The 13771-nt window shown below is 38.5% G+C and overlaps 1 protein-coding gene across 19 annotated transcripts in view; it reads left to right on the top strand.

Moving 5' to 3' along the window:
* Nucleotides 1-13771, top strand: part of ARPP21 (cAMP regulated phosphoprotein 21) — a 171724-nt gene that overhangs the window by 88592 nt on the left and 69361 nt on the right. For all 19 annotated transcript variants that reach the window (XM_043540683.1, XM_007057226.4, XM_043540686.1 and 16 more), the window contains 2 exons: nt 4550-4779; nt 12780-13010. In XM_043540683.1, coding sequence (XP_043396618.1) covers nt 4550-4779; nt 12780-13010 — 461 coding nt within the window. The remainder of the gene's footprint in view (nt 1-4549; nt 4780-12779; nt 13011-13771) is intronic.

Here is a 13771-nt window from a genome sequence, read left to right as displayed (position 1 = left end):
CTCTATTATCAAACTTCTTCTCCTCATGTAGGTATTTATAGAAAGTGATTAAGTCACTCCTTAATCTTCTCTTTGTTAAGCTAAACAGATTCAGCTCCTTGAGTCTATGGCTAGCATGTTTTTCAATCCTTTAATTATTCTTGTGGCTCTTCTTTGAACTCTTCAGTTTATCAACATCCTTCTTGACTTGTGGATACCAAAACTGGACAGAGTATTCCAGTAGCATTTGCACCAGTGCATACCAGAGGTAATATAACTTCCCTGTTTTGCTCAATATTGCCCTGTTTATACATCCAGGGCATTGGCATTTTTGACCACAGAGTCACACTGAGAGATCATGTACAGTTGATTATCCATTATGAATAAGGCCCTACCAAGTTCATGACCATGAAAAATGCATCATGGACCATGAAATCTGGTCTTTTGTGTGCTTTTACCCTGTACTATACAGATTTAATGGGGGAGACCAGCGTTTCTCAAACTGGGGATCCTGCCCAAAAGGGAGTTGCGGGGGGTGTGGTGGGGGGGTCAAAAGGTTATTTTAGGGGGCTTGCGGTATTGCCACCCTTACTTCTGTGCTGCCTTCAGAGAGTGGCAGCTGCTGACTGAGGGCCCAGTACAGAAGTAAGGGTGGCAATATCATACCAGGCCATTCTTATTTCTGTGCTGCTGCTGGCGGCGGCGCTGCCTTCAGAGCTGGGATCCCGGCCAGCAGCTGCCGCTCTCCAGCTACCCAGCTCTGCAGGCAGCGCCGCCGCTAGCAGTAGCGCAGAAGTAAGGGCAGCAGTACTGCAATCTCCCCACCCCCAATAACCTTGCAATACACACACACACACACACACACACACACACACACACACACACACACACACACACACAACTTCTTTTTGGTCAGGACCCCTACAATTACAACACTGTGGAATTTCAGTTTTAAATAGCTGAAATAATGAAATTTACTATTTTTAAAATCCTATGACTGTGAAATTGACCAAAGTGGACCGTGAATTTGGTAGGGCCCTAATTATGACATCCAAGCCCTTTCCAGAGTCACTGCTTCTCAGGATAGAGTCTCCCATCCTGTAAATAATGCCTACATTATTTGTTCCTAGATGTATGAATTTACATTGGCCATATTAAAAAGCATATTATTTGCTTGTTCCCGGTTTACCAAGCAATCCAGATCACTGTATCAGTGACCCTGCCCACCACCCGCCATTCTGCGGTCATCTGCAGTAATTTTGTCAGTAATAATTTTGTCTTCTTCCAGATAATTGATAAAAATGTTAAATAGTGTAGGGCTAAGAACCAATCACTGCAGGACACCAGTAGAGACACTGGATGATGATTCCCAGTTTACCTTTCAGTTAGCCAATTATTAATCTGTTAATTTAATGTGCCATGATAATTTTGTATCTTTCTAATTTCTTAATCCGTGTAATGTGATGCCAAGTCAAATTCCTTTCAGACATCTAAATATATGAAATCAGCACTATGACCTTTATTAACCAAACTTGTATTCTCATCCAAAAAGACATCGTTAGTCTGATAAGATTTTTTTTTCCAAAAACACACGTTGATAGCATTAATTATATGACCCTCCTTTGATTCTTTATTAATCATGTCCCATATCAGCTGTTCCATTATTTTTCCAGGGATCAGTGTCAGGCTGACAGGCCTATAATAAACTAGGTCATCCCATTTGCTCTTTTTAAATATTGGCACAACATTAGCTTTCTTCTAGTCTTTGGAAACTTATACAATGTTCCAGCTGATATGGGACATGATTAATAAAGAATCAAAACTTATTGAAAATCAACATTAGTCACTTAGAGAACACTTGAGCCAGGTCTTTCAAAACTCTTGGATGCAAGTTATCCAGATGCAAGTTTAAAATTTCTAGCATTAGTAGCTGCTGTAGCATCTTCCTTATTTACTGTTTGAATGGAAAGCACTGCATCATCATCTTGCTTTTTCCCAAATACAGAACATGAATCAGACCACATCATCTTGCTTTTTCCCAAATACAGAACATGAATATTTATTGAGCACGTCTACCTTTTCTGCAATATTATTAACACTTCTACCATTGCATCTAGTAATGGACAAATATCATTGTTGGGATTCCTTTTATTTCTAATATACTTTAAAAAACTACTTCTTAGTGTCCTTAACTCTGCTGGCCATCCGTTTCTATTTATGTCCTTTTGCTTCCCTTGTCAGTTTTTTACAATTCCTAGCTTTTGATTTATATTCATGGCTATCAACTTCCCTGTATTCTATATGTTATATATGTTATAGCTGCTTTCACTCTCCCTCTATGGCAGGTTGGTTTTTAACCAGCGAAGCCTTCTTTCTCGATATATGGCTTTTTGTGCATCTAGTAAAAAGTTTCTGAACAGTTCCCAATTATCAGTCAGATTTTTCTGTTTAAATTCTTTCTCCCAACTGATGGTTCATAATTGTTTTCAGGTTTATGAAATTAACCCTTTTAAAGCACCAAGTGTAATATGTTATGGGTTTGGACGATATTCTATATTTGCACATTATAAATGTGATCAAGTCATGATCCCTTGTACCTAAACTACCACTAATTTTAAGTTTTGTGATCAGTTCCTCTTTATCTGTCAAGATGATGTCTTGATATAGAATGCCCCCATTTTGGATGCAATACTTTCTAAGTTAGGAAATTGTTATTTATACAATTTAGAAATTCCAAGGATATTTTAGTGCTGGCAGCCTAAGACCTCCAGCATATATCACTCAAATTGAAGTTCCCCATGATCATGCAGCTTTTTTTTTTGTACACGTTATAGATAGGTGCATAAGGAGACAGTTGTCCTATTCTCTGCTGTGATTTGATGGTGTGTAGCAGACACCAGCTAGTGCTCTTTATCTGTTAGAATGCAGATTTATAGGTATACAAGAATATTTATTTGTTTCTGAGTTGTCAGTAACTTGGAAATAAATAATGCCATTTTGACATAGTGCCATTCTCACACCCTTTTTGCCCACATGATCCTTCTTAAATAGGTTATAGCCAGTGATTTTAACATTCCAATCATGCAAATCTTCCCAGCAGATTTCAGTAATACAATCTGAGTTGAATTTATGTATATAAAGTTCGTCTTCTGCTGAGGTGGAGGCCATCCTGTACTGCCCTCTCTCCACATAGAAGGTGGACCAATGTTACACAAAACCAAAACTTTCTGCTTTACATCATTTACCTAGCCAGGAGTTCAGTTACAGGAACTTTTGCCTTTTTTCCTTTGTGGGATGCAAGGAATCTCCAGGAAGATCACTTGAACGTTCTTCTCCGTTATCATTCCCGAAGTCACCTATAATCTGTGAGGTATCCCGTGAAGCAGTGTGGTTATTGCTGATATGTACCCCATCACCATTGGTCCTTGCCTGCTGACTTTAGAAGCCTTTCCAATCTTAAGGTCACATCTTATGCCTTGGCTCTGAGAAAACAGCACACCATCATGCTTATGTCCAGTCTTGTCTGAGTGACAGGGAAAATAGAGGTATTGTCACCACTTTCACAGAATAACTTGGAGTAGTGATGGTCCAATATAGATGTCTCAATTTTGGAGAGATTTGTGTTTTCTCTCACAGGTTGTTTTGTTTTTAAGGACAGGTTAGCTTGAGAACTGTCATTTTTCAGACAATAAAGTCCCAATCCTGTAAGATGCCAAGTATTACCTGCAACATGACAAAGGCTCTTGGTTCCAATGAAATTATGAGCTGAGGATATTCAGCATCTTACAGCATCAGGCAGGGTTTTTTAAAATGGGTTTACAGTTTGCAATTTTTTTCCCTACAGGTGCTACAGAGCAATATTCTCTCTGAGCTGCATGATGGATTCCTAAAGTCCATACAGGAGTATGGAAATCCTGTTGCTGTCAATGGGAATTCTATACATGTAGAGTTAGCAGAATATTGCGGAACTGAAAAGATAGTTTTGCCCAGAATTTGAATCCAAAAGATTGTATTGTTTAAATGTTTCTACTGCAGCTTTTATAATTTTGCTTTTCAGTTTTTCATTTACATTATATATTTTTTTTGTTGTGTGTTCACGATGTGGTGATGTAAGGGGAAGATTATTGTTTATTCAACTGCTGAATCTCTAAATATGATATGATATTATCTCCATTTTTCCCCTGTAATTCAGAGTCAATGAAGAAGGCTAGCACTTTTTATGTAAAACATTTGTCAGATGCATGTGTAATTCTTCTGATGTCTACGTTTCTGATGAAGTGATATATATATATATATATATATATATATATATATATATATATATATATATATATATATATATATATATACACACACACACACACACAGTTATAAGTGTTATATACAAAGAAAGGTATGGCAGTGTTTATATGTTGAGCCAGGTTCCATTTTCCGTTAGACTCATAAATCCAGAATCACCCCATTTACTTCAGTGGATTTACTCCAGTGTTACACCATTGTGACCAAAAGCAGAATTTGGCCAATATGTTTGTCATTTTTATGCATCTTTGTTTTTCTGATGGTGCTCTAGGGGTAACAGAGATAGCACAGGGAAGGCATCTGGCAGCCGGCAAAGCAGTACAGAGAACGAAATGAAATGGACAGACCACCAGAGGCCATGGAGCAGCACAGATTCCGACAGCTCCAATCGCAATTTAAAGCCAGCCATAACAAAGACAGCAAGTTTTGGTGGAATAACTGTTCTGACAAGAGGAGATAGCTCATCAAGTAACAGGAGTACCGGCAAACTGTGTAAAACAGGTAGCTACTACTGTATTGGGTTCATACTGCTTGTGTGTCTGCCATGAGAAATAAGTATGATTGTGTTTGTCTGCAGCCATTCTGTATTAAGAATTACAAGTGGAGTATGTACTTACTGCAAGCACTGCATATGTGTGCATGTTTGTATATTGTAGGTGGGTCTAGAGTGTTTAATTTTTAAGTATGAATCACAAATCCTGATATCTTGGGGTGAGAAGCCTATGCAAAGTGGATTTGTGTATTCATTGTTCTTCATGGCACAATACTTGTGTTTATTCTTTTTGCATGCTGTATGCTGTTGCTGTGGATTGAAGATGATAGTCCTTTCTGGCAAAGAAAACCCCCTTTTTTGGGGTATTGCACAGAGAATTGAATGTTGTAAAACTTGGCCCCACTCAAAAATCCAAAGCCCTTTTTCTGAAACGCAGACCTCTGAAGTGGCCATCTGCTTCTCAGAGTGGAGCCTCTGCAGATAGTCTGCTGCCAGTCTGCCTCGTTCATGTTGAATCACATAGTATAATGGAAGCTAATGCAAATTTTGGATTCTGAAATGTTTTCATTTTTATTGTAGCGCCAATTAAATGAAATGACAATTTGAGAAACATGTTCTCCTGCTCTTGTGTTTACCTTTCACAGTTATATAACTTAAAAGTGAGTCATGGTGCATTGGTCCACATAACTCCAAACCATGCCATTTAGCTCTTTTATATGTTTTATATTTATGTATAAATGTGTAATATAAAGAATCAGCCCATCAGATTCCTTCCTCAGTTTGGGTCATGTGATAAACACAGTACAACCCCAATAGCAATCAATACTTAGCACTTAGTGCTTTTCAGCTTCAAAGTGCTTTACAGACCTTTAGTTAATTAACCCCAATTCATCAGACCTCAGTTAACCAAATATCACTTATCTCCCCTGAGGTTGTACTATATCCTTTTCTGCACTTCGGGTGCCATGTCCAGGAGCACAGTGGAGATCTGTCAGAAAGCCCATCTGACTGGTGGAAGGAGTCTGCATTTTAGCATCTCCATGGTCCAAAGTGCAGTGAGGAGTTTTGGCCATGTCTGCCTATCTACCAGTTTTAAAGGAGCAACACTAGTTTGAATGCAGTCCCTTTAAAACTTGCTGGTCACAAAGCTGGCTGGGAACCTGACATACATTTTTATAAGCCCCTGGTTTCAGGTGGCTTTTAAAACCTGTGGCAGGTGAAGGTTGTGATTTTTATGGGCCAGATCCTGAGATTCTTGTTCAGTTTTTCTCTGTTCTTATCTCTAGGTAAAATTCCACTGAATTATGAATTGAATATAACCTGTATAAAGACCTCAGAATCTGGCCCAATATAGTCATACATATCTAGATAGTATCTGGCCCTGTATAGTCATGCATATGTAGTTAGTATCTGTGGGAGCTCCATTGCTTCAGTCGTGCTTTAATGACTTTGAAAATACTTGCCACATTCTCAGCCTGTGTGAATGATAAATGCATTGTACAGTGCTGCACACACTATATTGTGAGCCTGATCCTCAGATAGATCCAAGGACTTCAGTAGATTTTTGCATCTTTTTTAGAATCGAGCCCAATCTGCATAAATTAATGGAGAGGCACAGCAGCTCAGTGTAATCTGTAGTACAGTTCTGTGTTGACTGCATTTCTCTGCAGCAGTACACTGCAGAGACACACAGCACTTGAACAGAGTCAGGGAAATCCAGTTTGGTGGATTTGGACCCATGCTAACTGCAAAAGATTTAATAGTTTAAATAGCCTTTAGTGGTGAAATCATTCCTATCAAATGATGCACTTACAAAAACAAAATCCCAGAGGAGCTCTAATAATTTTAAATATATCTGCACCATATATTCACTAAACCCCCACTTTCAAATGACAGCTCTTATAACACATTTAAAACACGTCAGTAGTATTAAAATACCATGTTCTTTGCAGAGTGATTAGGTATTGTAAGTGCTTTGGAGGTTTTAGGTTTTTAAAAAAAAATTTCTAAGTGTTTCAATTTGAAAGCTTGTCAAGCCGCAGGAAAGGAAAAAGAAACTACATAAAAAAGTGGGGGGGAAAGAGCAATATTGGATGTCAAAACAAACTCTCACTTTCAAAACCACGATATAAAGTGAAGCTGTCAGTCACCCTGGGAAAGTCAGGGGAAATAAGGCTACAGGGAAAAAAGATTCAGATGTTATCGTTGAAGTGTTATTTTATGGCAATATGGCAGCTGAGAATGACCATTCCAAAAAATGGAAAAGTTCACCTTAGTATATTGCTGTCTCACCCCCAAACAACACTATGTGGATTCATGCAACTGCCAGAGCCTGCATACACTATTGGCCTATTGACTAGCTGATTAAACCTTTATTTTTACCACTTGATGTAGTGATATTCGCCATGGCATTTTCAGTATTCTGTAATCTAATCTTTGGGAGTACTACTAATATTTCTGTACAGCTTACTCCTGGGGGAATTCTGCTCCAAAGAAATTTAAAAAATTCTGCTCACAATATTTTAAAATTCTGCATATTTTATTTGTCAAAATAACATAATGTAATCACTCCAGTTTCAATGTTGGTAATTTATTTCATAATACCTGTCAACAAGTATGTCAACAATACAGACAGCAGCAAAAAAAGATTCCTCCAGGAGTAGAGAGTTAAAGAAACCCCTACAACAATCCAGTTCCAGTTGCAGGGTGCTATGGGGGCTAGATGGGGGCCCCAGACAACAGCCCCCCCTTTCCCCACAGAGCCCAGCCATAGGACAGCCCCCAACCCAGACACCAGCACCCCCAGAGCCTTTACTCCCCCCAACTTCTTTACTGTCCCGTCAGAGGACATGGTGTGGTGCGTCCCTGCCCTTCCTCCCACTTTGTCAGAGCTGGGTCTCCCAGACCCTCTCTGGTCCCCGGGAGAATGGGCGCTGCAGAGTCCAGAAGCCCCTAGTGGTGATCAGAAATTCTGCAGGGGAAACAGGAAATTCTATAAAATTCTGCATTGCGGAGTGGCACAGAATTCCCCCAGGAGTAATCGCTAAATGCTGTTGTTCAGCAAACATTTAAGGCTTTATTCTGTGTTTCTATCGATGCAGGTAGCACATTTTCATTTATGTACAATATACAAGAAGCCAGCTTGCATTCAATGATAGGTCACACAGTTCATCATCAACTAAAAGAAGATAAAAGGTCAAAGGACTGGTGAGCATTAAGCAAGACTGCATGACAGTCATCCTGATGCCATAACAGTGTTATCAACCAAATAACTTCAACTGGAAAAATATCAAGATTTTAATTAAATCTAGTGTGTGCTCAGAGATAATTTGAGAAAATATGCAATAGTACAATAGCAGCCAACAATAGTTTAGTGTCCTGATTGGTCTAATTTCTGGTTATTGGCTTGGTGTGGGGTTGGCTGAATGGTGTTTAGTAATATACAGGGGGGTCAAGCTAGAAGATCTGATGGTCCCTTCTGGCCTTCCTTTTACTCTGTCTTTTCTGTATCGCTTCAGACATCTGGTCCCACCTTACATAGGACACAGAACATGCCCTTCTCTGTGCTCCATTGCGCCAAAAAAAAAAAAAAGTCAGCAGAGAAATGATGGTGCCGTACTCTCAGAACAAAATGAGCTGCTCTAAATCCACGACATGGCTGACTTCTTTTTTTACTGTTCATTGCATACTGTGCTTGTGACACTTGCTAAAAAAAATCCATTTTAATTTAAAAGCACAGTTTGTATGTTGCAAATACCATGTTACCTGTTGCTTATATATTATGAAGCATAATGTATATTGAGAGATGAATTATTCGAGCTATTTATCAATACTGTGGGGGTAGGGAGGAGGAGTTAGTAATTCAACAAATTACTCATGCCGCATTCCTGCAATTTATGATATCATCCACATCTTCAGTTGGTTTAGACTTCCATACTATAAATGACTTCTTTTCAGGATTGTCTAAGCATGCATATTTGTGGTGAAATGGATGTCCTTGCATGTGGATGTGTCTATCCTAGAAATTCAGCTCCCATCCATACTTGTGATGGCAAAATGTGACTCTTAGTATGATGACAACCTTTTCCTTTACTGTTTACAATCATTTTTATTTAAGTCATAATAAAAGAAAACCAAGCATGCATTCTATCTATCTATCTGTATATATGTAGCATATTAATTAAGTAAGAATTGGCTATTAATAGGAAGACATAGATTTGGTTTATCTTTAGCTTCCTTCTTTATGGTGCAAAGTTTCCATTTTACACTAGTACAGGATAAACACTGGTTGAAACCTATTTCTTCCCCTCCTCCATTTACAAACAGTTGGCTGTATTCCAACCACAGTCACATTTGAGTAAATTTGTAGTGCCAATTAACTTCATTGGAGCTACTCCAGACTTCTACTATTATAACTGGGATCAAAAATCGAATCCATGTTGTTGAGTGCTCTTTATAGGTCCTGCAGGGCAAATACAATCTATGCTGCAGGCATTTAAAAACATTAACCATTTTGATAAAGAATCCTGTATGTTATGATTTAGCAGCCTGGTTTTGGAACCAGATTTCTGCTTCTTTATGATTTGCTCGAGTCAAGGTGATGTGGTAAATGTTTCCCCTAATAAACTTGGGAGTGAAGATGTGTGGGCACCTGCAAGCCTACCATGCTGAAGCATCATTCCTCTTTCCAGAAATGCAAGCTGCAGACAGGTATTGCTTTTACAGCAAGCAGCACTTAAATACCAAAGTGATAAAAGTGATATAAAAACGAATGATGATTAGGTGGAACAAATTTTTAAAACTAGCAAATCAGTTTTTCTGGTACTGTGAAACTGTATCTAAGAGGATGGTACTTACAAAAATGATGAACAATGTGTCACTGCTGAGAAATTGGCCCCTTAAGTCAAGTTATGAGTGGATAATTATATGGGCCAGCTGGTAAGGAAGGGAGTATTTTTCACTGTTTATAGAGATATGTTTGAAGGATGTAAACAACAAGGAGGTAGAAGAATTAATTAGGCTTGTCCAAGAGGTGAAATTAGGAACACAGAGATGAAACCAAGCAAAGGAAAATTTAAGTTGAACATTGGCGGGGAGTGGTGGGGGAGGAGTTCAAATGGTAAGATCAAATGGACTGTGAAATAGTCACTCAGGGAAACTGGAGGGGAGCCTCGTTGTGTGGGTCATTTAAAACCAGGAGTATGGAGAAAGCTGCCAGGTTTTCTCTTCAGACTCCCCCCTCCCCACCCCCCAAAAAAGAAACTACTAGATTTTTTTCCTGTTTCTTCCCCATTGCCGTTACTTTTTGAACTTCAATATCATTGTGAGCTACATTTAAGAACATAATTCATCCAAATATATGTTAATTAGGAAGTAATGGGAACATCTAGTTTCTTTTTATGCCCATTATGAAATCTTAAAAATGTTTATAGAACTATCAAAAAGCATAAAAGGGAATTGTATAAAGGTGAATTCATTGATGATTGGCAAGAGGTACATGGCTAATGGATAGAATCAACAGCCATTAGTTACTGAAGAGAGGGGTGAACTTGTGGATCAGTAAGGTGTGGTTTGCTAGAATCTCAAAACTTCTGGATGGTGGTCAGGTCATCTGATAACATGATTCCATCTAAGGTTGACGAGTTAGTATTATTTTTCCAGTCTTCAGAATGTTCAATTTATTAGAGGGTTGTTTTTCATTCTAACTGTAGTAAATGTGAAAGCTATTGACCAATACAGCAAAAGGGAAATAATTTTTATTTAGTACCAGACATCAGTGTTTGAATTTAACTGACCCAGGATGGCTAGTGTTGAATGAAATGGTAGGAAATAATTCATTGTAATGAAGAAATAATGAAAATAGATAAGGCTTAGAGAGTGTTATGTAAATATGCTCAAGAGTTGGTAAGTAAAAATATTGGAATGGATTAATGCTCTTTTCCAAAGGTTCAGAAATTTTGTTTGTTTGTTCAAGATTGGTTGTGCCACTGAATGAAACTATTGAGGTAGAAGAGCAGATCACTGATGATCCTGCAAGTGAGCCAATTTAAATACCATCATCTTAATTGAAATGTAGCAGTCACAATAACTTAAGTGCTTGTTCCAAGCCTGTTCCAGGAGTTCTTCAATATCAATTTAATACAGGAGAACTCTCTATTCTTCTACACTCCCAAAATGGTAAAGCTCAATCTGTGATTATGTCATAAAAACTTCTGAAAGACACAGACCTGAACTTCATAAAAAAAAGTTTTTGTCTTCTTTTACGTGAACCATATTGCCTTCAATGTAGCACAAAACAAGCAATTTAAAGAATCCTGATTGGGGCCTGTGGGCATCACTTAAATGTTTGTTAGTAATAATAAAGAAATCTCTTGATTCACTTTCTTTGATAGAGGCCTCCCAATAGTTTCACATTACAGATCCATTATGAGATACTGCAAGTGGGGGGTGGGGGGAAGAGAAGAAAAACGTAAAGCAAGAACTAGAAGAAAGAATCAACACTGAAATGAATGCAAGGTCGCTATATATGGGAAAAGCTCTGATAATTTCTACATATTCTATTCAAAGAAAAATACATTCCTGTTTAATGCTATTGATGCTACGTCTGAAAAAACCTAAATGAGCAGAATATTGTCTTCAAGCTGCTGAATGTGCCATCCAAGAATTCTCCCATCCAAGGAGATATCTGCCATTTGTACAAGCAAAATGATAAAATGAAAGAACTTCTCAGGAATAAACATCCTAAATTTCTGATGTATAGTTTCTCAACAAACTGTATAAACCTTTGTTGGGAAAGGAATAGCTGGCACAGTCTCAGAATACATAGTGGAAATTCTTCTGCAACCTCCATTAGCCTCTTGGTTAGTTGGTTGATTGATTGATCGGCTGATTTGAAAAGAGGGGTTTTTGTGCTCCTGCAGTCCAATGAAAGTCACTGGAATCTTCAGAAAGATTGTTTCTTTCTTTGCATTCAGTTATGCATGTTGAAACTTGCTGTGAGCATGAAGATGACCTTGATGAAAACATAACTCAGATTTTACACAACAGGGACTCCACAGAGATGCCCTATATTTACAAAAGCTACTGCAGGGAGATTTGACCGATTACATGCTGTTACTACCTCTGCTGCAGTTTCAATGAAAAACTGGCCTGGTCTAATTACCAACAAAGAAATGGATCCAGACAAGAACAACACTGAAAAATGATTCAGGGGAGCTATGGAACCTAGTACTAAGCCCACATGATTGATCCCAAATGTAAAAGCTATATAGGAGGAAAATGCTGATGGAACATAATCCTGAGTTCTTTCCTTTGTTCCCTTTGTAGAGTTGAAATTGCAGATCCAAATTTGTTTGTGAAGGAGGTTGTGTATGTTTGTGGTATCAAAATGTTGGAAAATTGTCTAAGTAAAATCATAAAAGATTGGACAGTTGTATTCAGAACATTGTAAATTTTTAAACCACCTGCACTCTAGCCATCTGAGCTTCACTGGGCTGTGTTTTACCATATTTGTATTGGCTTGAAGCTTTTTAATAGGCTAGGTACTGAAAAAGCAAATAAGTTGCTAAAATTATAACTGTATCTAGCAGTGAATATGGAAGACTAGTATACCTAACTAGTTAGTAAGCTGGATATTCAATTGGTGGTGTCTTGTGGTTTTGCTTATGGAATTGTAAACTTTGTCCTTTTGGGCAGAGTGTGTGTGTCTTTTATGAATGATTAAACATGACTGTAAAGAAAATCGAATAGCATGTATTCTATTACTGGTTCATTATATTTTTTTATGGAGGGGTAGACTTTTCAGGTTGGGCTGAATCAGAATAGTCCTGCTTAAAACTGAGCTTGCTGGAGAGTGTATTATTATAAGGAACCATCATTGTCTGAGGGGTTAGAGGGCTGATTATGTACTAAATGCTTTCCATCTTTAAAAAGTTTCATTCAATGTAAGTAACAGCTTGAATGGAGGGTCTGAACTTCCTTCATAACTGAGATTCTGTATCTCTTTCAGGTTCAGAGTCTTCCAGCAGCGCTGGCTCCTCAGGATCACTGTCACGAACACATCAGCCTCTCCAAAGTGCATCCATTGTCCCTGGAGTGACAGCCAGCCCTTCAGGCAATGTTTCCTATACAGAGAATGGGATGAATGGCCAGGTAGCACCAAGCAACACCAGCTATATCATACTTCCACTTGAAGCTGCAGGGATACCACCTGGCAGTATCCTCCTCAATCCACACACAGGTCAGTCTGATATTCTACCATCTTGCACTGCTTTTTAGGGAACACTGCCAACAGCATCACGGGTTAAAAATAGAATGTTTCCAGTACCTGGAAACGCAGCAGCTGCTAGCACTGATTTATTAGTGGGGAAATATCTACTTTGGTTTGGAAATCAGATTTGTTTGGATGTTTTTACAGTGGTGAGAAAATATGTGATGGCTTTGCAAAGACGCTGCGGCATAGCTGATAGGAGACAATAAGAAACCATTTTAATCTTATCGCATTGGATTCCGCGATAAAATAAGGCCCCAATCTTGCAGGGTGCTGAACGGTGTCAGTTCCCATTGGCTTCCCACTGGGGCTGCAATGGAGAGCGCTCAGCATCTCCCAGGATCAGGAGTTTGTATTCTTACCTAAGCTATTTGGTCAGCTTCGGTCTGTATAATTAAACTGGAAGTTGTGTGCAAACAGGCACTTCCATATCGTGGCATCTCTACTTCTCCTTCTAACTGGAACTATGCAGTGCAGAGACACACAAGGAAATATGAAGTAATGGGCATAAAAGTTCATCTAAACATTTGTTAACCTCAAAAACATTTGAGTTCAGATTTGAGTTGTTGAACGTGTCCTTAGTTCAGATGAAGTATAAGCAACTTCTTGCTTTCATTCCCCCACAGTATTTTGCAGACATTATAAAGAAGGCTTGGGAGATGGGGATTGTAGGGTCGCTTTGGTGATATGGGTACATTTCAGTGATAATGATTGAAATATTATCTGGCTCT

This window comes from Chelonia mydas, chromosome 2, assembly GCF_015237465.2.
Source record: "Chelonia mydas isolate rCheMyd1 chromosome 2, rCheMyd1.pri.v2, whole genome shotgun sequence".
NCBI lineage: Eukaryota > Metazoa > Chordata > Testudines > Cheloniidae > Chelonia > Chelonia mydas.
The sequence above is the reverse complement of the archived record's forward strand: the minus strand, read 5'-3'. Positions and strand labels throughout refer to the sequence as shown.